Source organism: Chlamydotis macqueenii, chromosome 6 (genome assembly GCF_036417535.1).
Source record: "Chlamydotis macqueenii isolate bChlMac1 chromosome 6, bChlMac1.mat, whole genome shotgun sequence".
Classification (NCBI taxonomy): domain Eukaryota; kingdom Metazoa; phylum Chordata; class Aves; order Otidiformes; family Otididae; genus Chlamydotis; species Chlamydotis macqueenii.
In genome coordinates, this window is record NC_141561.1 from 28,175,137 (window position 1) to 28,198,617 (window position 23,481).

Here is a 23,481-nt window from a genome sequence, read left to right on the forward strand (position 1 = left end):
GTGAGTGGCAAGGTGCATAACAGTATTTGTCTAGAATAATTCCTAAGCTTGCTTAGTTGCTACAAGGGATTGTGCCTCTCTTTGCATTACACTTGGCTGATGTAATGGGTCCACAAGAAACTGAACACAGAAATGCTATGTAAAGGTAGATAAGACCTACTAGACCATAGTGCAAAATCTTTTCCTTTATAGAAGTTTTTACATCTCTTCAGTGGAAATGAAGTATTGTGGATAAATTGCAGGGCAGACAGAAATGTACACTAACCTGTAGAATGTGAAAAGCATGATAATTTTTGTTTGTTTTCTCTTCTTACAATCAGGCATTTGCTGAAAGCTTGGTGTGATTTATTCTTTTCTTTTTAATGAATTGTTAAAAATGTTTGAAAAGGCATTAAATCTTCCTTTCTGCTATTAATCTGTAAAAGAGGAAGGAGATTTTAAATGGCCTCTTAGTATATTGCTTTATAAAACTGCTGATTCCAGCAGCACTGGAATTGGAATACATACTAACGTAGGAAACACTGAAGGCAGTCAGCGCCTCCTGCATTTATGGAGAAAAAGACTAATAGCTCCATTTTAACAAGGCTCTTAACACTTTGGGCCATCAGCAGGCATTGAGTGAGTGAAATTGGGAGAGGTCCTGTGTGCTAAAAGCATTGAAGTTCACCATTCTGTACCCAGTTGGAGCCTTCCTGATAGAATTGTGCTCTCCAGCCAACTCCGGTTGCCATCTTTAAAACAAACCAAGTTGCAAGCTGGCATTTTGACTGAGTGCACTAATGCTTCACTTCTGAAATGGCACCAGAGCATGATAAATGCACTTAACTCCCAGCTGGATACTCAGCTTTGCAGTGGCGTTAGGGAAAGTTTCTGGATTTGTGTTAAGAATGAAAGCAAAGCCTGTTAATATCATCTGTTATACTTGAGCGAAACATACAAGTGGAGAAAAGACAGCAAACTTGGTACTAAGGTGCTAGCTTTGTTTCAAGTAGATACACCACTGGAATCAGAAGGGGGGGGGCATACTTAATTAGATTTCATCCTTATGTTACTGAATTGTAGGAGCAAGGCCAGCCAGGGAAGGAGAGAGAGCATCCTGGCTAGCACGCAGGCAAGGACAAGGCTCTGAAGGTTGTACCTGTTCTAAACAATTCTTTGATATGGAAGCCTTTCTTCTTAGCAGTGATAAGATTATGTATGGGATTCGGAGCTTCTTTGAGCCCTTGCCTTTCTTTTGTTGATGTTGGCATGTTGCAGCATCATGTGCTCTCTGCTTATCGTTTTGAGATGCATTTCAAGGCCAGGCTGGATGAGGCTCTGAGCAACCTGACCTAGTCAGGGATGTCCCTGCTCCTTTCAGGGGGGTTGGACTAGATGACCTTTGAAGGTCCCTTCCAACCCTAACCATTCTATGATTCTATGATTCTATGGTTAGTAGCTGGGCTGCATAATTGATCTTCATCTCTAATTACTCTCCTTTCCACAGGTGCCTGGAAAAGGTCCAGATGGGAGCTCGTACAATCTGCACTTCGAGGGGATGGAACGGCAGTATGCATCCTTACCCAGGTACAGTGCCGAGCCTCGCACACAGGCTGATTCACACACAGCTGATGTTTGGCTCCAACATGAAAGATTATTTTGCAGTTTTGTCTTGTCACCTCTTGCTGCTCATTTTGTGCTATCCTTATAACTGTACTATCAATTTGGAGTTTGAATTTTAAAGAAAAGCTTGCTCATTGAACGTGTCATCAAGAGTCATGATCCACAGGTAGAGAACATGACATTGAGGAAGCTGGCTCTGCAAGAGTTATAACAGGTCGTAGCAGGGCATAAATGACCGAGTTTATAGTAATATAATCCCAGCTGGCATTGACAGAGTACTGCTGCGGAAAGCCACCACTACAGCAGCCACAGTTACTGAAATCCCACTGTTGCTGCAAAGACCATCTGACTAGCAGTCCTATTCCAGTTGAGCATCTCTGTGCTTTAATTGAACGCTGTGGAAATGAGAATGAATTCTCTGAGGGCTTTTTTAAATTTTTAATCCTTATCAACTCAATGAAGAGTAATTTTAGTCTGTAACTAGTGGGGCATAACAAAAAGGAAGCATTTCAGAGATTTCAGTCCCGTTTCCATGGGAGTTCTAATAGCAGAGTGTAAGATTTAGCAAGCCAAAAAGGGAAGTGAGAGGATGCTAGAAAGAGACAGTGGGAAGCAGTGGGAGGAAAACAAAAATAGAAAATATTCCTGCTTTAGAATCAGACTGGGAAAGACCTTAGAGGGGTTGCCCAGTTCACCTCTTGGACCTATAAGCGAGATAATTCATAAAAGCAAAGTTAAAATAGTTATTTACAAGCAAGAAGAGATTCTTTATTGTGAAGTAGTGCTGGCATTTATGAAATCAGTAAATAGTTTCTTTTTGCTTCTTTTTCTACTGAGCTATTTACATTCAAAGATGTCACTGGGGAGATTGATAAATATGTAATGCTGTGTCCAATTCCAGATGAAAATACAAAGGATATCTTACTTCTGGAAACCAATCTATAAATGCTATCTCACAAGACATTGTTGGATGTGTGTAGGCATTTTTAATGTACATGGTTTCTAAACTAAGGAGCGTGTCGAAGAACGTGTTACTGCCTTCAAACAATATTTGTATCGGCCGTGGTTTTGGAAATTCGTCCTGTGCAGTAACTGGCTTTTCTAAAAGAAGCCTGCTTTCCAGCAGTGTGTCCTGTATGTATTTCTTAACTGACTGTGGATATTCTTACTCTCCTGAGTAAATAGCCATCTTTTTTTCTTAGTCCTCCAACACTTCTGTGTCTCGTCATATTTTTAGCAGTGACTTTTGCAGGTTAGTTAGGTGCAGTTTAATTATGCACACTCGTTTTTATCTATTTCAATTTTGTGGAGTACTTCCTTGTGAATTACAAGAATAAATTAGCAGTTGGTGCCCAGTGTAACACTCTACAGCAGTTTTCACATTTCTGTATCATGTCTGCTTTTATTCGTTTTCCCTTCAAGCTAATCAACCTTATTTTTTCAGTCTTTATAAAATTGAAATTTCCCAGTGAAGTAACTTCCATCACCCTGAATTCTTTTTATTTCACTGGTATTCCTTTCAACCAGGTTGAGCAGAACTGAGCACAACGCTGTAGATGCAGGCCTGCCCTTGCTTTATTCAGCAGTGTTCTGTGTATTCCTTCTATTCTGTTCCTTTTCAAGCCCACTGCATCCTCGGTGTGTCCCCGAGGTGTGTGTACTGCTCGCCCCTGCACCCTGTGGTTTTGTTTTGTTTTGTTTTAAAAAAAAAAGCAGATCTGTCATGAATCAGATCATGAATCTCACAGTATTCTTCCCAAAACCTCCATTTAACTTGCTGGAAACTCTTACAACAGGTTTGAGTATTTAGCTGACTGGGAGTCGCCATTTAGGAAGTCATCCAAACATTCAGTAAGTGTTTGGAGATCAATGTGAAGAAAGTAATTTCTCTCTGTGCCTAAGGAGATTATGCTGGAGAGTGAGACGGGCTGCACTTCAGATGGGTTGTGTGCTTCCTGACCCGAACACTCACACAGCGACACGCAGGCCGTGCCACCACCGCGTCTCCATAGGGTTTCCACCGTGGAAGGAACAGAGCTTTGGGACAGGACACCCTTGGGTGTGCCTGCTGTCCAGCAGTCGACTGCTGCCTTTTGTACTTAGGTTTTGTCAGTTTTGCAGTTTCATGTTACTGCGGTAATTAAGCCCTGGCAGTCACAAATGACTAGATTGCTACAGTGAAGTCTAAATCCAGAAGAAGGGGATACAGTCTCATTGCCAACCACTAATGGAAATGAGTGATTTCTTTTGTTCTCATGGCTGACTGCCCAGGAGTATAGCGGAATCCAGGTAAAAACCACCCATTTGCCAACCTATTCTCAGTGGAGGATCCACAAATACTACTGTAATGGGTAGCATTATTAAAAAAAAAAAAAAAAGAGAAAGAAATAGGAAGGTAGAAAGAAATACAGAGGTAGTATTTCCTCAAGAGCAGCCGCCTTCTCCTCAGCATTCTAGTATTAGTTCATAGTTTCCTGCCCTTGTCTTGTCCCTGTCCCCACCTTGGTCAAACCACTGAGCTGCATGTGGTATGGATGTGGTATATAATTGTCAGCACACTTAGCTGTTTAAATCCACTTTAATAAGAGATACTTAAGGAGGCTTCAGAGGAGGGTTGTAGATACTGGGAAACAAGTTTTTATTGCAATATTGTGTTGAGTCCAGGAGGATATGATCCTTGCCTTCCACTCTGGTGTGGCACACACAAGGAAAGAGAGGAAAGTGCTTGGACTGCAGCCATTTTCACTGGATGAGGGAGGAGGGGATCTGTGCCACATCAAGAGCAGCTGGGACCTACATAGGGAAACTGTTCTGCTTACCTGGAAGCCAGCACGAGTCATGCCAGTGTGTGTCCATGGACAGGTTGGGTAAGAGAGCTTTGGTTTTCCTCCCCACTGGGCAAGAAGGAGGAATGATCACCTGCCACATGAATGTCTGGTGCCCTTAAGGCACTACCCCATTCCCATGCAGAGGCCCTTATCCTGCATGAAGGGGAGGTCAGATTGCCAGCAGAACCCAAAGATATCTGCTGCTGGATTGTAAAAATCTAAGCTTTGAAATGTCATTGCTGCTTTGCCCTTTTGTTTTAGATTTTTCTGTCTTTCTCTGGAGCTGCTAATTTAAGCCTAGATAGGCCAAATTCAGGTGATATAAGTCTGTATTAACTGTATTTGAGGAATTCAGCTGTGTCAAGTGTGCTTGCCTTCTCAGTAGACGCAGCAGCAAATCCAACCTCCCACTCTCACTGAGCTCAGTGACGCTCTTTTTGCCTTTAAGTGGAGGATCTGTTTCTGTGTAAGGTTACATTTTTAATTAAAAGCTGAAAACAGGAGGCAGCAGCCTTTGGAGGAGGGCTTTGTATGTGACCGGCTTAATAAGTGGCCAGCTGAGTTAGGTAGTTAAGATTCTAGGTAAAATAATGCCAGTCTGTAGACTTGGTTTGGAAATGTCTACAGAGGCTAATATCTGAATTAGATGATAAATGGCTGTGGCAGGAGAGTGGCAGGTCTTCATCTCACACTGCATTGTGCTGCTTTGTCTGCAGGAAAGCATTAAAGTGGGAAAGACAGAATGGAAGGCTTTGCGAGAGAGATACAGTTCTTACTGCTCAATACTTGCGTGTTACCCTGGGGCTACGGCTAAGTAGTGCTGAGTAGCAGTATTAAGCAATGTTAAATCCTCCTGCTTAGGAGGAGAATGGCTTGATTCTTATACCTCTTAGCCTCTTCTTTTGGGGACAGGAGCAGGGCAAGCATGTGGGAGTCAGAAAAACGTTTGTATTTTTTTAAACTATTTTTAATGTTTGTTTTCTTGGTGTAATCCAGAATACTTTCCTGATGGAGCTATGGAACAGATATGAAGCTGAAGCTGCTCTGTTTGTTTGCAGTTTTGTTTTTGAGCTTGCTTTTATGGAAGTCTGTCTTAATATAAATCACAGTCTTGCCAATGGCAGCCTTGTTTGGAGAAATCTCGTGTTCGAGGACACGTTCTTTTCTGTGTCGATGGAAAAGCTGGCTGTGACCAAAAGCAGACTGTCAGACACTGAGATGGAATGCTGGTGATGTGATGAGCATAGATCAGGAAAAAGCTGATACTCCAGACTTTCTCTGGAATCTTCATGTTACTGAGAAAAGAGATGGGACTGGAAAGGCAGTAAGAGCATCAGAAAATAACTGCTAGCATGAAAAATGAGTTCAGGCTGTGTAGATGAGTTCAACTGTATTGCTGTGGCTGGGAGGAGACCACTGAGCAAACTGGTAGTTGGCTCACAGGAACATCTGTCTTAAATGAAACATGCATCTTAAAACTGGAAAACTTGCAAATGTAGTAAGGCAGTAGCCTTGCAGTACAGTGGCAGTACGTAGTTTTGCCATACTGGAAGCTTCTCTTCAGACTGACCATGCAACTTGCACTTCTTCAGGCAGCAGCTAAAAGCAGCACATCCTCCATTTCTAGGTACAAAGCCAGAAAGGACAATTTTTATCCAAGAACTCTTACATTTCTACATCAAACTAAATTTCAATTTTGATCCATTGTATTACTTTTGTAAGTGTATTTACAAAACCATCTAACCTAGAATTAAAATGTCATGTTATGGAGAATTAATTACATTCTTCAGAGATTAATTATTTTACTGTTTAAAAAGATTATGCCTCATTTCCCCTCCCCCTAAGTCTGAAATTACCCAATTTCAGTTTCTAGATACTATGGTAAATATTTTTTTCTGGTAGATTTTTAAGAGTGGAGACTGCAAAATGCCTCCTCTTCAGTATTTCTATGCATTTATCGTTTATGTTATCTTTTAACCTCCCTTTCAATACATTGAATAGATTGAGCAAGGTGTTACGCTAAGAACAAAAACACCATTGACTCAAGGGGCCGGAGTGCCCCTGCAGTCAATTTATGAGGTAGCCTCTAGAGTTGAGTCAAAAACATTCCCAACTCTTTGGATCAAAAGCAGAGTTTCTGTAACACCTATGTCATGAAGAGATAAGGTTCCTCAGACAGAAGGAATGGATTACTTAGCAAGTTCCATTAGCTTTTTCTTGCACTTGAGTACTCTTGCCTTTACTTTACTAACCAAGTGTATTTCAAAATGCAGGATTTCTGCAATTTAGTTAAATCCCAAAAACGTCATCAGAAAGTTACTTGACACAAATCACAAGAAAAAGTTAATTGTCTATTAAATAAGAGTCATCATTCACCATTGTCTAGCAGAATCTGAAATTAATATACTGGCATTACTTAAATATGTATATAGCATGTTCTCCTGGTTAACAAAAAGAAATCACAATTTTAGTGCAGACTATAATTAGCTGCAAATCAACTGTCAGAGCATTCCCGACCTATGGGAATTGACTAACCAAGGAGCACAGATGAAAAAGCAAGGTTTAAAATCAATTATTTAAATCAAAATTCCCTGCTTGTTGGTTTAATTAATTTTTTGCTTTAAATCACTTTGATTTAACTTATTCCATCCCACACTGCAGAAAAATCTAGCCTGCTTGTCATTTTGTATACTTGGTTTACATTCCTCCTTGAGATCCAACAGTGTTACACAGCAGTGACCCAGGGGCGCAGTCGTAGTTACAGCCGTCAGCTGAGGGATGTGATGTTCTGCTTGGGTTTTGGTGCTGACCCATCTGTACTGACAAGTGCCGTGCAGTGCTTCTCAGGAACCGTGATGGTGCTGCTCTGTCCCACAATACTGCTCCTCTTCTGCCAAGTTATCTTCCAGGGACCTTCTTGGTGCTCAGCCACTTCTTAGTGACAGTCTGCAGTTTTGCACTGTTCCTCTCCTCAGCTGACTTCATTACATGACTCTACTGAATTTGCTTTTTTTCTTAGCCCAAAATTGTGCTTTATGGCAGGCAGAGGGGGACAATGCTGATGCAGGCTGCAGGTGTCGCAGGGAATACTGTTACTGCCCTGTAGCACTGTTTAAATTGGAGCATCGTTTCCCTGGTTAAAAAGAGCATCTGAAGATATATTTTCTTAACTGGGGGGGGAGTTTCTGTGAGAACTTCAATGGCAGTGAAATAACTTATAAACCCAAGAATTACCCAAGTCATAATCTGTCAGTGAAACCACGTTACTGGACATATATTATACAGTTACAAAGCAAACCTATTAACTTCTGGTGTGAATGTAATACACAATATTTTTAGTAATGCCCAGACTTTCCTTCTGAAGTGGTGCAAAGCAGTGAATGGCAGGGTAATGGGAAAATACTTTGTCGTTTTGGTTAGCTGAAAAAAGTCTCTATCTCCTCCATTTCTCATATTGATTAGTTAAGAGAAGAGGGTCCAGAGAAAGATTTGAGAACCAGTTGTGAGTGCGTTTTTTTTAATTTTCAATGTAAATCATATTTTTTAACGTTCCCCTGACATAACTGAAAAATTAAGAAGACTTGATAGTTTGGAGTCTTAAACAGGATTAGAACTAAGTGCAAAAATGAATGGCCCACTTAATTTCCTCATCCTGGTCATGTGAAATATAAATAATATTCAAACAGTATATTCTATGGTATACTTGATTATTAACTTTCTCGTCTGTTTTAATCATCTAAAGTAATATCAGTAAGTCAGGGATATTTTTTAAATTATTTTTATCTTGACCGCTGTACTTTCATTGAAAATGTAGCAAAATCTTATCTGTGCATCTTGCAATGTGGTGATCTCATTATAAATGAAATATGTGTATGGTTTTAGTTGGGTTTTAAGTCCTGGCAGATGAATTTAGAATCATTTTTAATGGAAATACTGGTCCTACTCAAGGACCTCCAAGATACATTGCAGTGAATGAGCCAGGATGAAATACAGGCAAAAAAAAAAAAAAAAAGATTATTCTCATATGCTAGAGCACAAGCTTGGGAACCAAGCTGATGTGCTCATTAAAAGATTAGCTTAAATCCAATATCAAACAGTTTAAGATTTGCTTAGCTAACTTTACTGAACTCTGCAAGGTAATAAAACTGATTGCTGTGGAAACTGCCCAGTGCCTCTGAGATGTCAGGAAAGTCATTGTATTTCAAGGACAGAGTCCAAATCCAAAGCGGGACACTGGATTTGTGATATGTATGTGCAGGAGAAAGCTGGAAGTGCTCTGTTGCAGCTTGATCTGCTGCAGTGTGCCATGGTACTAATACCACCGTGGTGTCGTATGTGAAGTCCGAAGGCTTTTTCTGTATGATATCAAAACACATTTGCCCAAAAATGTGCAGAGTTCATAAATAACCTTTGTATACCTTCTACAGGGAGAGTCTTGGGCATTAAAAGCAGCGCAGGTAGGGAAGGGTCAATGTATTATAGCTGTTTCAAAAACTGGTCTTGTGTCTTTCTCTAAGACTTAGCTGAAAGGAGGAAAGAAAATTGTAAACAGGATCACAATTACAGAAATCTCTAAGTTGAATTCAAAAGGAAGGAGATGTAGTTGTAAAACATACCTCCAGCTTTATAATGAAATGACAATATCAGTTGAAATGAACAGGATGCCTCTATCCAAGCCAAATTAAGTCTCAATACTGAAAAAGTATACTTTAGAAAGTCAGAAAGGTCAAGGTTCATGACATCAAATCACGGATTGCGGCTGGCAGGCCAGTTCTATAATTTCCATGGGAATAACTAAAGAAAATTGAGCAAAGAAAATGTCTGCAACTGGGACATACCTTGAAAAAAAACCACTAAAAAACAGATGTCCCAGAGGAATACTTTGGAATTCTAGAAGGAGGCGGAGAGGGATGGGTTTTGTCAATTTTTCTAATAAGTTAGCTCCTCGTAGCGAAAAGCCAGTTAATGCAATGTGGAATAGTTTAAAAGTCAATTAATATTTTGAAACGAAACAGCCAGCCTTTTTGCAAGGAGATGCTAGCTGGAGTAAATAAAAATACTTTCAAGTGTCACATTTAGAAAAAACATGGATCTGGTATGGATTTTAGTGTATAAGCAGGCATAAGGACCTCCTATTCAAACTAAGGGCACCAAATTCAGCTTAAAAATACAGGAGATGGAGGAAAATGTTGCCTTTGAACAAAAGGGCTTGAGTTAATATTATAAAATTTAATGAAGCCATGGAGACATTGCCTCAGAAAATAAAGCTGTATTACCTATGCCTCCCAGTGAGTAAAAGAACAAAACAAATCTTAGGGAACAAAATATTAATGAAAGAAAGAACTGTCAGTACAAAATGGTTAGGTTGAGATGAAGGATATGTGGAAAAAAGATAAGTGAATGCAAATTAAAAAGAAGATGATCAAATTAAAGAACAGAAGCATATGTCCTATGGAATGCATCAACAGAGTGATGTGCTGAGTGAAACCTGGGGAATGGGATGTGTGCTACAAAATGCAAATACATCCTTTGCATTGTTGAGATGGATATTGAAATCACTCAGGAGACCAACAGGCTGGGAAGCTCAGCTGGCTGCTTCATAGGTGTGGATATTTGGAATAAAAATGTTGCTGCTTATACTGGGCTATAAATCACAACTGATCTAAAAGTATGGACTCTAGGCTGCACAAGTGAGGAAATAAGTTTTTCTTTCTGTATGAAAGTTAATTGTAAAATAAGATAACTCCACTGCAGTTCGTGGCTTTGACTTTCTCTTGATAAATGGGTCTGGAGGTGTGGCTGAAAGATGGTTGTCAGCATGCATGCTGAACAACTGGAAAAGGAGAAATGTAGGAAGCCAAGAGCATCAGCTGTAAATGCATATGATTTTTGAGGATGTTGGATCAGGATTTTTTGAGTGAGCATCCTGCAACTCTCACAGCGCCGTGCATGAACCTCCTGTACATTCTATCACAGCTCAGCTAGGTTCCTGTAAGCAAGCATTGCTCGGAGGCAAACTGCAGTTAGTTCTCCGTAATCCATGCAGTTGCCTTATCTTCATGCAGTCTTTGCAAAACAGGCTCAGAGAAAAAACAGGGAAGATGTTAAAAAGAACAAAAAAGTTGTACTGTCATGATGGCAAGTTTCAAGCTTCTAATAGCAAGCCATTTAAAGTATGGTGTTCTTATGTACACATTTATGAACGAAGAGATTATGATGATAAAGTAGGAAAGTGAGTTGCATGTGGACAGTCTTAATTGCATGCTGTAAGGTAATGGCAGGCTGTGAAATCTGAAGAACTCAAATATAGTTCTGGGTTCTTTTACAAACGCATAGGGGACAGAGTCGTGAGCACTCAGCGTGCCACCCACCGAGAAATAAGAAACAGAGTGGGGGAGATGCCAGGCACAGAGAAACACTAGGGCAGCGCTTTAAGCAGACCTCCAGTTGTTTGTGATTATTATCCTTGGTGAAACCCTGCCTTGTTGGGCAGAGAGCTTTTATATAAACTGGTGATTAAAGGAAAGAGCTATCTAATTTGGGATTAAAAGAATCAGTGAATAATTTAATAGTAAAAACAGTTGCTAGAGCAGCTGTTTCAACACAGCTCATACAACTGGCAGCCAAACTGTTTCCATTTCATAAGTAGGTGACATATTTAATTTCTCTGCAGAGAAGTCTCTTAAACACATACTAAGGGAATATTCTAAATTCCATGGGGTTTTGTCCACCTTTTTTTGTCCATGTATTCACCTGTCACTTTTATGTTGCTCTTCAGCTATGACAATCTAGAAAATCATGCTTTGGATATGTTGATCCAGGTTGAGTATCACCTTAATGCTGCAAGAAATGTTGTAGAAGCCTGATCCAGAACCACTGCAATCCACGGATGCGTTCCTACCAGTTGCAGTCAGCAGTAGGTTTAGACTGAAATGCGATCACTGGTAGAGCATATTCCTTCATTTCTTTGCTGTCTGGGTCAGTCTGTTAGTAATTTGATAAACTTTAATTAGGATATTTGTTTTTTTCTCTGGGAACTCTGCCCACCAGTGTTTACAGTCCAAATCTCTCCATATTTTGGAAATCCTAGGAGTTGCTTTGCCTGCTCTCTATGTTCTCCTCCCCATCCCATTTTACCACATATATAAGTGAAGTAAAAGTAGGACTTAAAATTAATGTAACTCAGGGTTGTTAAAGAATTGCAAATGTTCAGATCACTAGCGGTTATGGACCAGTAACTTTAAGAGCAAGCATGAAGCTAAAACTCCTGCTGTACCCTGTTAGAGAAAATTAATTCCTGCTTTATTAAGAATCTTTACCGTCATCTTCAGGCTTGGAAAAGATTGCATTGTTCTAGCATTTAATAGTTATGTAAATTAGCACTAATTTTGTCACTTAACACCTGTACAAAATTTTCTACTAGAACAGTTATTTAAAATATGGCATAAACAAAGCACAAGGTGCACAGTGATACTGCTCTTTCGTTGGTGCTTGTTCTGGAAAATCTGCATAAGCTATTGAGCGTCTTTACCACAGGTAAAAATGTTGTGGAGATGACAGAAGCACACTAGCAAAACTTTGTAGGCGTGTGGTTGGTATTAAATAGTACATAGGCCACTATTCAGACCTTCAGCAAGCTGTATTTTGGTAAATATATTAAATACCACAATGCATATGCTAAAAACTTAACCACATCTTGGTAATGGTAGTGTCTTTGCTGTCTGGCACATGTAACTTAATCTGGCTATAGAGATATTGATGGAACTCATACTTTCTGCTGGCTTCTGCCTGGTGTCGGTGTGGCCTCCACTAGTTCTGCACTCTGTTCTGCATGAGCAGATAGGGTCCTACAGCTGTTTGAATAAATATTAGTTTTAAAGAGTTATTCTGCTCTGATTAACCATTCAATGAGGAGGAAAATAGTGGGGGAGAGAGTGCCTAAGGAGTCTCTCTGCTTCAGGCGCCTTGCCCACAAGATTCATTTAAATGTTCGAGTGGTGATGAGGTGAGGAGTCATGTAAACTGGAGTTCCTCAAGTCACCATCCTCTCTCTGCACACAGAGTAATTGATAGCTCATGCGCTTCCAACAGCTGAAAAAACAGAGCAGAACATGCGAACACGTCCACTGTATAACATATGTGTGAAGCAAGAGGAGGAGAGTGAATTAATAGAAAGTGAATTATCTGCCATTTTTGTTCCACTCCAGATGTAATTCAGCAAGGAGATTGGATCTGTACAGTAGATAGTCAGCAAGGAGATTGGATCTGTACAGTAGATAGTCTGAGACAGCACCTTGGAAATTGGCAGCCGGTTCCAGCTAAGGGCAGAGAGAGAGGGCAGTAGATGTGTGAACAAAACCCAGCCCAGGTTATCAAGTAAAACCCTGAGCCAACGGGGTTCCTTGGATATTGAGTAGCTGGCACTTTTCTTCCTTTAAAGAAGAAAAATAGCCTTTGTTTTCCAGGTGAAGGGAAGTACTTTGAGAGCAGTCTGTTGTAGATCATGACGAAATCTGGCAGGCAAAACCAATCTCAGCAGGATTTCGCAGTTGAAAATCCATGTGAATGGCTTTTTGCTTGGATCTAGGTGTTAGCGTACTGTTGTACATACCCATATGTCGCCAGGTTTTGGTCCCTCATGTAGCATTTTTGTTATGAATTTTGGCTCGATCTGAGATGCTATGCTTTAAAGGAAAGGAATATTTGTTTACTGAGAACCGAGATGTCTTCAGTGTAAAAAGAATGTGTTTTTAGAAGCATGGTATGGTCACAGTTTTTCCCTTTGTTTTGCTTTCTTAAGGAAGTAATAGCGATATGCTCTTGAACTGAAATCAAACACCCAAAACAATAACAGGGGCAATACAAGTAGAAGAAAGGACATACTAACAGTCTTTTCTCCAAAGATCCTCAGACAGCAAACGCACTTTACAACTGTGCATTCATCAATTAAAGATTTCCAAAATCAGTTAAAAGCTCCAAGGATCCCAGTAGCCATGCTCAGAAAGCCTTTGTGGCTTTGTTGTGCATACTATTTCTTACTGGCTGACTTGGCTTCTGGTAGTCCTCTAATTAGCTTTGTAGAGGTCTCTGAAGGCATCTGGGTTTCTCACTGACTAGGGAATTACGCTGAATTTAGGCTGCCTGAATATACCCGTGCTGGTTGTGAGCATTTTCGGTAAGGATGACTTTACAGCGCGGCGTGCTGCAGCCCCCTCTGGAACGGCGAGTCGAGGCAGCTCAGCGGCGCAGGCTGCGCTGCAGTACCGACTGCACCGCGCTTTATGGCTGAAATCACAGAACAGATCGGTTTGAAACGAAAGGGAATTGGGGAAAAAAAAAAAAAAAAAAAAAAAAAGACGAATTCAATTAGTCGGTTGAAATTGAGTTGGGGTTTACAACTTGAATTTTTAGGCCCAGATCCATCAGAGCACTTAAGCACCTGCTTTACCTTGAATACATTTTGCTTTTCAATAGCAATCATTTTCCTGGCTATCAGAGGCCTCCAGGAAACCTGGACTTAAACGTACGTTGTAAAGCGTGGGGGAAGGATGGCAGACAGTGGTACTTAGAGAAATTTTACTTTTACAATCCTGCCGCTTTCTGTGGTTTCAATAATGCCTCTTTAGTGTTGCCTTAATGCAGTGCTTTTTGTTAAATATCCTGTAAATAATATCAAGAAAGGTTATTCAATGAATAATCTGAATATTCCTTTGAAGAGACTTGTTACTGATCTTAACTTGGAATCTCTTTAGTATTATTGAAGGGAATAACAACCTTAATGTCATTTTGGTTTGATTTCTTTGTGTGAAGGGCTGACAGCTCTCCCTTCTCTCTCATCACCGAACATCTGAAGAAAGCTCCATTATTGAGAGATTACTGCAGTGGTCCTTAGTCTGACAGAGGTTTCATCAGAAACATTTAGTTTTTAATGGACAATAGAAAATGTTCAGCTGTCCATTATTACACTTCTTTGTACACAGTCTAAAAATATAAATGGAAATTATAATTACATCTGTAATGCTGGGTCCTGGCTGAAATCACTTTAATCCCAATGTGGAAGAAAAAAAACAAATCAACACAAAACCCCTAACCCTGGGCTTTTCCTGCTTAGACATCTCATTTTCAGTTGTGCTATTTTATACCACAAGTTTTGTAAGTTTTTGAAGGAACTTTAGTATATGGAGACCATTTGGCATCCTTAGAATGGTACTGCTGCTTTGTGCTTTTCTGACTTAGAAACTGGAGTGTTCTTCTTGAGTTAGTGGTTTATATTGTAGCTGCTTGATATGATACGAAATTTCTCCCTTTTACATTTTGATCATTAAAAAAAAGAGAGGGCTTTGAAATGTGACAAAGTTCTTTCAAATAAAATCTCATTTTGCTGGAAGTAGAGCTACATATATTTTGCTTAGAGAGAAACCCAACTCAGCATTAAAGGTTTAACGTTGAGGTTTGGAAAAGCCATCATTCTCAACTCACCACAGGCTCTCTACTATATTGTGCTTTTTTTCCTGTGGAATTCAAATAGGAGGTCTGTCAAGGTTAAATATTATGGGGTTTATTTTTTTATATCAACATCTGTAGGTGCAGATATACCATCAGGTGTTTTGTGTTTCTGGAACCTGCATCTCTCTGCAAACCTGGACTTAGACCAATTGTTACTTTGTTTTGAGTTAGCTTCTTGGGAGGAAAGGAGAGATTGCTTTTATGCTGTAAGGCCTATGGAAACTATTAATTGCTGACAAACTGCAGTTTCCTCTGAAGTATCTGGTTCTGGTAACAATCAAAGACGTGATGCTGCAATTTAGGGCACACTCTGCTACATTGCCTCAGTTGCCATGCTGTTAATAATCATGGATACAACATCCATGTAGCAGAGGTGTGCTGTTCCTCTGGCGTCATGTCTTGTTTCATAGTAATTGCATGTATCTACCCCTCTCTAGATCATGAGCACTCAAAAAGTAAAAAATAAACTAACTGCATTTTGGCCAGTCTTTTCTCTGAGTACCTGAAAGACAACTGAAAAAGAATGTTTCCATGTGGAGTGAGGTATTTCAGCAATCCACATCTCGTACTCTAGCTATTTATTTGCTGTCTAAGGCTGTCAGGCCTTAACTTCCTGACTTCATTGCAGGATACGGATGTCTCATTCTCTCACTGCTCTCTCCTCCCCTTTCAGATACCATTCTCCCATACAAGAGCCTAATCCAAAGTTCATTGAAATGCTTCCGTTGACATCCAGAGGCTTTGGCTGAGACCAGATGAGTCTAGGGCACAAAGTTCCTCATCACATGGGGTTATTCCCTCTTCTGAGTCTGGTATCTAGGCAGAGCACAGATCTCTTTCCCTCTTTACTCCACTCTGCAAAGTGTCTTGATGGGGTTTTTTTTATGAACATGCCACTTCAAGTCTATCACACCACATAACCTGAAAATACCTAGAACGCTATTCTAGTAGTGACCTTTATTGTTCATTAGTGAATCAGCAGCCTAGCTTACTGTGGCTTTAAATGAGCTATATAAATTGATTGTTATTTTCAGTGATGATTCCCTTGATTTGAAAATACTAGAGCAAAGATAATTGTTTGATTGGTTCGTTATGTAAGAGACTGTTTCAAGATAAAGGTGGTTGGTTTTTTGTTTTTTTTTTTTTTCTTTCCCCTAGCCAGATTGAGACTTGCTGTCTGGAATCCTTGCCAGATTCTCACCAGGTTCGGATCAGGAAGTGCTATTGCTTCTCTTTTTCTCACTGGTAACATGTAGTAGCCTTCCTGGGTGGAGGAGTGCCTCTCTGGCTGTGGTAGTGTTCATTATGATCTAAGCTGAAGTTACTGACAGCATCACGTCTTGCACATAACTCTACTGCGTGTGGAAGTCTTTAACACATGATTTATATATGTGTTGAAAAGAAGTTAAAGTCTATACCTGATGGTAATGTCCAAAGCCTCTCTTTATCTCAATATTGGCTTGCTCCTATCTTCCACCTGCTGTGCTGTCACCTCTGTAAGGTGTCACTGATTCCCAGCTGTTGGCATTGCTTTCCCATTGCTCAGGGATGCAGTGTTTTGGTATGTCTCTGAAGTATTTTTTTTCTGTCTTCTGCTGTGTGCTACCTCTTCCAGCTTCAGCATCTTGATGTCTTCTGTTCTAGGTACATGACTAAGCTGATATAACTGTGTTACCATAGCCTGTGCTTGCGCTCTCTAGAAGGTTGCTGTGCTCCAAGAACTTTGCTGCTGCAAATTTTATCTTGTCTTCTTGCATGCAACATGGTGTGCAGACAGCAAAGAAGAAATTTGTTTGTAAGCTACATATCTCTTCTATTACAAGTGTTGGGGGGGATGAATATAGATCTGAGATACTGATTATTGCACCAGTTCCCAAAGAGCAAAGGATGCTGCATGGCCAGGGACCATGCTGGTAAGTCCTGCTGGATGTATGGTGCTGCCCCAGACCAGAAATGCATAGAAGAAAATCATGTAGATCTGATCACATCTCCTGTCATCTTGGACTCCTGGCTAGTGCTGCTGGGGAAGAAAGCAAAGAAGAGAACAGTGGCCAGGCCAGGAGGGGAAAGTGGAAAAAAAAAAAAAAGTGTTGGGAGCCAGGGACCTGAGGAAACCAAACCTGTGACTTGTGGAGGGAGATGGAGGGGACAGTGGGGGGGGATGTGGCATCTTGCCCTGTTGTCATGTCCTCCCATCTCCAGCTTGTGGTCTAACATGACGTGCATTGACTTCCACGTTTGCTTTTCTTAAAGAAACTAAATCCAGCAAATGAAAAGGGGAAGGGAAAAACTGAGCACAGAAGTGCATGAAAGTCAGCAGTTATGTTGTCTTCATCTGTGACTGGACGACGTATCTTGTATATTTTTATAGGCATTAAAGTTAGCGCCACATATATGAGTAAAAACTCTACCTATGCCCGTAAGGCTGGGTTACAGCGGCTGGGAGCTGTATTGTGTATCTCCTCAGTGCTGTGTGGTTCAGCTCTCAAAGCAACGTTACAGTGATGTCTTTGGTAGCGGTGGCGTGTGTATGTCTCATTTGCGCACAGCTATTCTGTAGAGCGTGTTGAGGGGGTGTTTGAGGAACTGAGCAGATTCACGGCTGTGTCTCACCTCTCCAGAATCTGCTTCCTGCTACCAAAATCTGGTGCACTAAACCCTCCTCATCTGAGCAAGTCAACAGCCTGTCCCAGGCTGCCGCCTCAGAGAATGGCAGGGACTTTGTAAATAGAGGAAACAATTGAATGATAAGTTCACACTTCAGCACACTGCCTAACAACCTGATAACAGTTAATTACATACAGTATTTTTAAATGCAGCAACAGGGAGATAACTCATGCAGAGATGGAGCACAGGCACTTGGGCCTCACGACCGAAGGTTAACCTCTTACTACCCACATCCCCAAAGAGACTGTTAGCTTGCAGCTCCAGATCTCACCAACTTTGAACATTTACTGTCTAGCAGTGACTGAGGGCCATCCACATAGCATTTCCTCAGCCACGCGTAGCATTTTCCTCAGGTAGGGGCAGTGGGAAGTTGCATTCAGACCCCACAACTTGCAGGGCCCGGCTTTAAAAGAGCAACCTGTGTGCTGGCAGGCGGGAAACGCAGGGTGGTAAAACATAGGTTGTCTCCACCGCGGGCAGCAGGTAGAGCGTGTCTGGTCAGCAGTGGCTTCACTTGCTGCAGCTGCACTGATGTTCGTGTAACTGTAGAAGCTCTTAAGGAAGAAGCCAGTATAAACACAGCTGGAAAGGGCTGCAGTTGCAGGGCGCTTGCGGCCGTCTGCAAGTCACAGCAGCTGCAGTCAGTGCTACTGCTCTTTTGGGTACCGGGTGGGACATTTCCGTCTCTCCCAGCCCAGCGGGATTTAAGGGTTTGACCCTTGTTATTTAAAGCTCAACTTCAGGACATCTGCTGTCAGAGCACCCACAAACTTTGTGACTTAATGCAAGTCTAATTAACTGATTTGTCTATCCAAATCTGGAGATTTACACACTTCTGTAGAGGCAGCTGTAAAGTTATAACTTCAGCTGTTTATCATGCCCTGAGCCTTTAAATCTCAATTATTAGAGGTGGTGTTTAATGGCTGGCTGGAAAAGGGGTGGTTACCAGAGTGTTAATGGAGTGCGGCAAGCCAGGAAATCTATAATCTAATGCCTGTATAGAAATGAATGGTTCTAACAAAAGAAAATACAGAGGGGGAGAATGTACTTACAGGCTGTTTGTGCTGTTTAGGAGCAAATCGGTACATGAGCAGTAGGGGAACAATGGGGACTGAAATACTGCCTGGAGAAAGAAATAAGAGCTGCTTGTTTTTAAGGTCCCCCTCGCCCCCAAAAAGCAACTATGGTTCTCCTCTGGATCTTGAGCTTTGGCTTTGTTGCAAAGGGGGAAAAACAGAATGGCACATCACGATGAGTTTAACAGAATGTCTGGATCCAGAAAGAAATGAAATTGAGGGAAAAATAACCAGCTACAATCAGTTTCAAAAATCATTTTCCTTTTTTATTGAAGCATGGTTTTACTACCCAGTTTGTGCCATCAGAGGCAGAATTGACAGCCATGAGTCATCATGGCAATGGCAGAAAATGCTGCAAGGAATGCTTTAATTTAAATGAGAGATGCTTTTAAAAAAAAGCCTAAAAGCTTGGTAATAACATTAATAACCGCTTCTTACAGGTTTTTACTAGCCCACTAAAGATCAGACAGCATGTTAAGATCCCAGCAGCTGAATAGTAAAGACCTGGGCCCAGGTTGTTATTACTTAGGAAGTTTCTTTTGATGACTTCTGTTATTTGTTGAAAATCATTTGCACAGCACAGCTGAGTAATCACCATACTTTAAATTCATTTCACGTGAAAAATGAGAACAGGATAGAATTTGGGTTTGTGTCTTTGGAAGCACTTGACAAAAACAGCGTGGACAGCAGTGGTGCTGTGAATGACCAGGCGAAGGGAGGAGCTCTCCTGGAGCCTGTGCGGTGCGTTTGCTTCCTTTGGAAGAGGGATTTTGGCTATGGTAACATAATTTCTTTTAAATCAGATGAAAATCTCCTGAACCTTTAATTTCTACCCTCATAGCCTCCAAAAAAAAAGCTGAGATCTGCAGCAGAGGTTAGAGTGAGGTAAAGAGATCTGGATAGTATTTCTGGCCTTCGTGCTGCTGCTGTGCTGGAGCCAGTGTGAGTGTCTCACCTCTCTGCATCTCTCTCTCTCTTCTCATTGCTTGCCTGCTCTTGAGGGAAGTATCTGGCTCTTCTCGTGGCAGGGATAGCAAGGTCTCCATTGGAGCTGCTGCACAGTAATGGAGATTGCACTTCAGCATCTTGCTGTGGTAGTGGCAGTTCTGCATGCGTTCAGTACTTCTTCATATTAGTTTGAGTCTGCACTGAAATGCAAAATTCAGCTGAGAAACATAAACGTTTGCTTCTCTTGCTGGCTTAAGATGCATACGTCCTTTAAAAAGGCGTTTTCTCCCCTGCAATGTAACTTGGCCGGCATCGTTTCAGAAATATGATGCAAGAGACCAAAGGCCAAAAACTCTTCTAGTCTATAGGAAGAGCTTTTGGCCCCTGCTGATTTGCAAAACAAAAGAACAGAGGGACCTTAAAACCTCATCCAGGTCTCTCCCCGACAGAGCGTGGGGGTTCCTGAGCAACAAGCATGACTGCTTAGCATTGAGAGTAGGTTACCAATGCCAAGAGGTTAATGACTCACATGGTATTATGTTGTGTTGAATAATGAGTAATGTATGAAATGACACATGTTGTAATGACTCGCTACTTAAAGTACCAATCTACTTAAGATCTCCTTAAGCTTGAAGAGACCACAGAATAGCGATGTCTTGTTCAATAGGTGCTACTTTATTTTATGCCTTCTGGTAGAAGAGATGTACCATGCCTGAGAGCATATGAACAAAACAAGTGGGGAATTGAGTAGGAAGGATTATTGGACTAGTTGTTTTGAATGCTTATTGGGCATTTATAGAGCACCGGCTAGCGTATTTGGGGTTTTGTTGCTGTTGACTTGAGGGTTTTAATCCTGATTATCGCAGTTCCTGTATTCGTAGGGAAGGAAAGAAAGGCGAGCTTTGCCTGCAGAATGGGATTATCAGAAGCTGGTTTGAGATCTGCTGTGGAAAATAAACTAATGCTGGAGCAAAGAAGCAACACAATGTTTCACGGCTTTGTTGCTGATGGGAGGGGTTTTAATTAAACGGCACTCTAAATTCTGATGTTAACCAATCTGTGACATAGTTTGCTCCATCAGGGATTGAGAACAATCAATTTGCTTGCGTGCAAAATAGACTGTTCATGCTGTTATAAGAAATCTTGTATAATCTTATAGTAAAGTTTTAAACCTGTCACCTACCGTTTTCCTATCTTACAATTGTTTCTGCAGTCCACTTATCTGTGTGGAAAGCTAGTACCTGACTAAACTTTATACTTGGTCCTGGACGTAAAACCAAGTGGGGCACCTCAGTGTCTCCAGTTGCTAAGAACTGCCCAGAGAGCTGCTGGGGCCCAGCATCTCTCAAAATGTGGTCCTCTGCAAATAATAAAGGACTTTGCTCTCTACCCGCTTTAAGGCTAGACTTCAGCTAGAGTAATATAAACCTTCCAGAACTGGGTTTGTTTCGAAGTATTCCAAACCATGATACTGTAGAGAGAGAAGTAGTGTACATATAAGCTCTTATGTTTAGGCCAGTCAAGGCCACTGTTAAACTTTGCAAAACCGCATGCAAGGGGAGAGAATCAGGCCTGCCTGCATTGCATCTGAAATGTACTCTTGCTTGAATTTCAAGCAAGCATGTATATAGCCTTCCTTCTCCAAATCTAAAACAAATATGAATTCTTTAAAAAGGGGAAAGAGAATTTTCTGCTCTTGTTTTCCCCCCAGTAATGCAGGTCATGAAATGATCATTATTTTTATGGGTTTGCAAAGCCTGTAGAAGTCAGAGCTATGTAATATACATTGCAGAGTGTTCTGCTAATCCAGTCCAACCGCAGTCGTGCCTGGCCCAGGGATGAGAGTCTGGTAACTGGAAACCTGACACTGAAGGAATTCCAAACACAGTCCTCAAACTAAAAACAGCTCTCTCCGCATGGCATGTGCTACGTGAGAGCCAGGGATTGTATTCCTTTATGTTATCTGATTTTTTCGGCTTGCATTGTTGATAAAAGAACAGGAGAAGAAAGCACCTCCACCAGCTCAGCCCATAAATAATCCGTGTGTGGTGTGTTTGAGGTTAGTATGACATTGCTAGGCATCTGCCTTCTTCTGAGAGGTACAAGCCTCTCTCAGACAGCAGCCACTGAGCACTTCCTTGTGCTGCAGATCCTTCCCAGCGCTAAGATACCAAATTTGATTTCCTGTGGCTTTTTAAATGCAAAACCCATCATCAGCTATGGGAAGTATTGGTCTGAAACAGCAAAGAATATTTGTTATAGGAATATCTCACCTATTAAGATACAGAGACAGACTTTAATGAAGCTCCGAGTCATGCAGTGATTTTTTTTAAACCTGCAGTGATTTTAAAAAATACATCTTTTAAGTTATATGAACATTGAATATTAAGCAACAGAAGTTCTTAGTGCCACTGACTACAAACAGCACTGCAGTATCTTTAGTACTGTATCTGGGGAGAGAGAGGGACTACACGATCTTTTCAGTCAGTTGTTTTTAGTGTGTGTTGAGAAGAGCTTTATGAAGCATGGTGTTACGTGTTTGATATTGTAAGATTGTTTGCTTACATAATTTAATTCTTACATCTGCTTCTCTTTTCTTCTTTAAAAGTAGATCCTCCTGGCTGAGAACAAACAGCCTGCAATCATGATGCATACAATAGAGTTCTTCAGTGAGAATTTGGACACAGATAGGACCTTGTTGCTTTCTCGTGTTCTTTAATCACAGCCTGAGCTGCCTGATGCCATCACCCAGAGTCTCTGTATGTCTTGCTTAGACATGAAAGAGACTGCAGCCAAATGGGGGCTTTCCATTTGCCACTTAGTCTGTGGCTGTCTTTGAAGTTTATTTCAAGTAGTACTCCCTGACAAAGTAAGAAGGCAGTTTTTCATGTGAGATTATATCCCTTGCAAAATATTTCCTCAGCAGCAAGGAGGAGACAGTGATGTAAGAAGAGAGCATTCCCTTCCTTGCTTTTTACCAGGTACTAAGAGGGTGACCTTTGTGATTCTCCCTGTAGAACAGAGGCAAGAAAAGCTCTTTGTCGTTATGAAATCCAAACCCACAACGTGACAGGGCACAGTGTGAACAGCCAGCAGATAACCCAAGCGTGTGTCTCGTGGCTGATGTTAAAGGTGACCTGCAAATGAGGGTTAACAATGAAAAACAGTAAACCTGAAATGAAATTGTTTTTTTCTGGTTGTTTTTTGAAGCATCAGTTATTTAGGCCAGTCTACCTTGTGAGGTAGCAAAAAGTGTTTTAGTTAGGTTTTTTGAGACCTACAGGTACCTGTTTAACTTCAATGACTAAATAAAATTTTGGGTAAAAGAAGCCTTTCTTAGGTATTCTGAATCCTTTGGTTAAGTTTTAAATAAACCTAGAAGCTCTTGAAAGTTCTGCAGCAAAGGCAGAAAATATTAGATTTTATATTCTTTGTTCTTGGAAGGTAAATAAAGCAGGGATAGAAAAACAAACTACTTAAGGCTTTACTTGTCAAAGAGAAAATAACAACATATGTACTGTTAATTGAACATGAGTCACAAGTTACCTGCTTTATTTGGACAAAGCTGCTTTGTGCATTTAAAGCTCAAAATGGATCACAGTTCTTACCTGGTGAATCATTTAGAAGATAAACCAGTAGAGCTGCTAAGCAGCATATGAAGTGATACAGTGAAACATGTTTGTGACTACCTGCATGTGTGATCTATAATTTCTCTGCAGAGGAAGGTAAGATATTGTTTCCTCACAATAAAATGAACATTTTAAGGGACACTTTGCCCATGATATTTTGAGGAGTGCATTTTCATACTGTCCCAGCAGTTTCACGCTGTTCTTGAACCTGGTGGTTCTGCATCC

At 40.9% G+C, this 23,481-nt stretch overlaps 1 protein-coding gene across 5 annotated transcripts in view; it reads left to right on the forward strand.

The window, feature by feature from the left end:
- Positions 1–23,481, forward strand: part of PARD3B (par-3 family cell polarity regulator beta) — a 422,878-nt gene that overhangs the window by 393,752 nt on the left and 5,645 nt on the right. For all 5 annotated transcript variants that reach the window (XM_086750624.1, XM_086750623.1, XM_086750625.1 and 2 more), the window contains one exon: positions 1,487–1,566. In XM_086750624.1, the coding sequence (XP_086606750.1) occupies positions 1,487–1,566 (80 nt within the window). The remainder of the gene's footprint in view (positions 1–1,486; positions 1,567–23,481) is intronic.